Below are 3,282 nucleotides of genomic sequence, written 5' to 3' on the forward strand. Positions count from 1 at the left end.
AGGACCTGAATAGATTTATGTCCTGCTTTCAGGCAAATAGGGGAAGACGGAGCGCTTCATTCATTCATTCATTCATTTTCAATTACAGTTGACACGGAGAGCTTCATTCATTCATTCATTTTCAATTACAGTTGACACTCAGTATTTTTTTATATTAGTTTCAGGTGTACAGCATAGTGGTAATCATTTATATGATTTATGAAGTGCCCCCCCCAATAGTCTAGTAACCACCCGGCACTACACATAGTTATTACAATACTACTGACTCTATTCCCTGTGCTGTGCTCCACACCCCCAAGACTATTTCATAACCAACTATTTGTACCTCTTAATCCCTTCCCCACCCCCCTCCCATCCAAAGAGAGCGAGCTTTTCTTGTATCCACTTCTCAGCTACCTTCAGGTTAAAATAATATGCCAAAGTGGCATATTTCGGGGTGGCATATTCTGTTGCACTTAACATTGTCTTTTTCTTTGGAGGGGAGTACCCCGTGCAGCACAGGCCGAAATCCTTAAGGATGTTCAGGCTGAGAAGGAGTGGCATTCATGTTGGGTAAAACCATCACAGATAAAAAAGAAAAAAAAAAAAAGGTGTGAGAAAGATGGGTACTCATTAGAACTGGAGATGAGCGGGTTTCGGTGGGAAACAGCCTTATATCTGCCCTCATGGAGGGAGGAGCTGAGGGAGCCGAGGTTGTTCCGTGGGGTCCGGGGTCCAGGGTCTGGTCGCCTGGTCGGGAGTACTTAGCGCAGGAGCACTTAGCGTGGAGCTCTGCTGTGTGGCGGTCGTCGACCTGGAGTGCTCAGGCCCGTCCTGAGTGCTTTCGGTGCATGAGCCCCTTTAGCCCTCACGCCTGCGAGGGAGGCGCTGCCAGGCCGGGATCTCGGATGCAGACCCGGCGCAGGGAGGTCGGGGGCGGTGCCCGAGACCACGTAGCTGGGCGGTGCAGCCAGGATGCCGACCCGGACACCCGGGCTCCGGAGCCCGAACCCTGAGGAGCGCTCGCCGCGCCCCCTCCACCCGCGTCACCGAGGCGCACGCATCTGTGTGGAAAGGGCCTTGGGATGCTCCCCGCAGCCGAGTCTCCGTCTTGACTCCCGACCCAGCGCTCTGTCCTGAGCGGAAGTGGATGAAATATGAAAACCAACAAGGGACAGCCAAAGGGAACAGAAAATCTTTGCTACTAAAGGGGAAACCGAAGGAAGAGAAGGGCTGGGTCCCCAGGGTGTGGCCTCGAGGGGGGGGCAGGTGCCCCTGCCACCAACCACCCTCCGCAGCGGGAGCAGCACCAGAGCTGCCTGGCCTTTCCGGAGGGTGGAGCTGAACCGGATGGGACAGGACAGCAAGAGCAGCTACGTCCAGTCTGGGGATAGAAGAAAAGGGAAGAGAGAGGTCTTCGGGGAAAGTCGAAAAGAAGGAAGAAGGCGCCCGAGTCGGGACTGGAGCGAAAGCGATTCTTGTGAAAACGGGCGAATCTGCATGTGCTTAAACTTTGCTTTTCGAGTCCGGGGCATCCCTGGGCTTGTCGGGCTTTGCTGCTGCTCCCCCGTCTCCTTCACTGCCTGGCTGGGGCTTCACCGCACAGCCTCCCGCCCCGCCCCCAAGGTCTGGGGGGATGGACCTTCTGGCACTACGGCTGGTCCCCACACAGGCTTCTCCACGCTGCTGGTAGGATGAAGAGAATTGGAAATTTTCTTGGGTGTCTGCCCTTTGGACAAAGCCACTGGGCTGTGGCAGAGTAAGCCGCAGGACTTCGAAGCGTGTTTGTGAGTGGCGGTGAACCTGGGTTCCCACCCACTCGAGGCCAACTTTGCAAGTTCACTGGGTCCAGGCACTGGGGCTTTCTCAGTGGCCTTGCTACCTCTCAGGCAACGACAGCAGCCTCGAGTTGAGGAAATTGTGGCCGGACAGGCTGTGAGGCAGCTCTCCCATCATCCTCCTGGTGCCTGGTGACTGCTGGTGGCTGCTGGTGCATGGTGCAGCGTCTGCTGGGACAGGGGCCAGACTGACTAACCCGATGTCCTGTGGAATGCTGGGGCAAGCTCTCGCCCTCACACTCCTCCTGCTCCTTGAGAGGCATCAGGGCCAAGGTAAGGCGGCCCAGCCCGGCGTGGGGTGGAGGCTGGCATGAGGCGGGGACCAGCCTGCAGGGAGATCAGAATCCAGAGCCTGGTCACCTGGGGCTGTGAGTCCGAGCAGCTCCTGACGCGTCTGGACAGGCTGGTGGTGGCCTGGGGGGGTCCTTGAGAAGGTCTGAGGCCGGGCAGCCTCAGTCAAGGGGACTCTTTTCTGCTGGCTTCAATTCGCCTTTCTGCATGGTGGCGAGAGTGTCTTTCCTGCCAACTCTAGGAGGCACTAAGGAAATATCCTCAAATTTCATGAGGTTGCCAGCAGAGGAGAGGTGGCCCTGGGCTTGGGTCTCCCCAGGATGCTGGGCAGTTCTGAAGCTCAGAGGCCGATGGGTCTTCCCCTGAGGGAGAAAGCCACGCACTCCAGACAAAGCCCCCCCGGACGAGCAGCTCTCCTGTTCCACAGCTTCTGGAGGCATCTGTTTATTTCTCTTAGTTTTCTAATCAGGGTCAAAGAAGAGGGACTATTCAGGAACCCGTTGTCGACTGAGCGGAAGGCGAGTTAGAAAACCTTGAGACAAGACGGTAAAGTTTAACCTGTGGCTCTTTCTGAGGGTTCCTCATTGTCATAGCCAGATTCTCAGGGAGATTTCAACATTTTTAATGGAAGGGAACGTGTATTCAAGACATTTAATCACATCGTTACATCATATTGTGCGAATTCTAATTGCGATCACAGTAGCACTTCCGGGTCCATGCCTCTCCCTCCCCTGGGCTGCGCTCCGCAGTCCCGCACCACACGGGGTACCGCACCACACGGGGTCCCGCACCACACGGGGCGCTGAGGTGCGCGGTGAATCAGTGCGCGGTGAATCAGTGCGCGGCTTCGTCTCGAAGCCGATGAATTCGCGCGATCGATACGTAGTTACGGCTGTGGTTACTGGGCAACAAAGCACCAGCATAGCAGGTGCTGGAAACGTTCCTTGAGCGAATGAATGAATGAATGATTTTCAAGCATCTCAGAGGCAGATTGGGATGAGTTTGGACCAGACGAGCTGGAGAGCAGGGACCTTCAACTCGCGGCCCAGGGGAGTGGGCCTGGGTCCTGACGTTCATTTTGGACCCTAATGTCAGGTTTTGGCGGGTCATTCTCAGGACACCCCAAGGACACACGAGAAGCTGTGAACGCCCAGGGGCTGCGGACACAAAGCGG

The 3,282-nt window shown here is 56.1% G+C and overlaps 1 protein-coding gene across 1 annotated transcript in view; it reads left to right on the forward strand.

The window, feature by feature from the left end:
* Nucleotides 1-1,214: 1,214 nt before the first annotated feature.
* Nucleotides 1,215-3,282, forward strand: part of CD244 (CD244 molecule) — a 16,565-nt gene continuing 14,497 nt past the window's right edge. Inside the window, exon 1 of the mRNA XM_025044024.1 lies at nt 1,215-2,090. Within this exon, the coding sequence (XP_024899792.1) occupies nt 2,018-2,090 (73 nt within the window). The 5' untranslated portion in view covers nt 1,215-2,017. The remainder of the gene's footprint in view (nt 2,091-3,282) is intronic.

The sequence above is a fragment of the Pteropus alecto genome, unplaced genomic scaffold (genome assembly GCF_000325575.1).
Source record: "Pteropus alecto unplaced genomic scaffold, ASM32557v1 scaffold101, whole genome shotgun sequence".
Taxonomy (NCBI): Eukaryota; Metazoa; Chordata; class Mammalia; order Chiroptera; family Pteropodidae; genus Pteropus; species Pteropus alecto.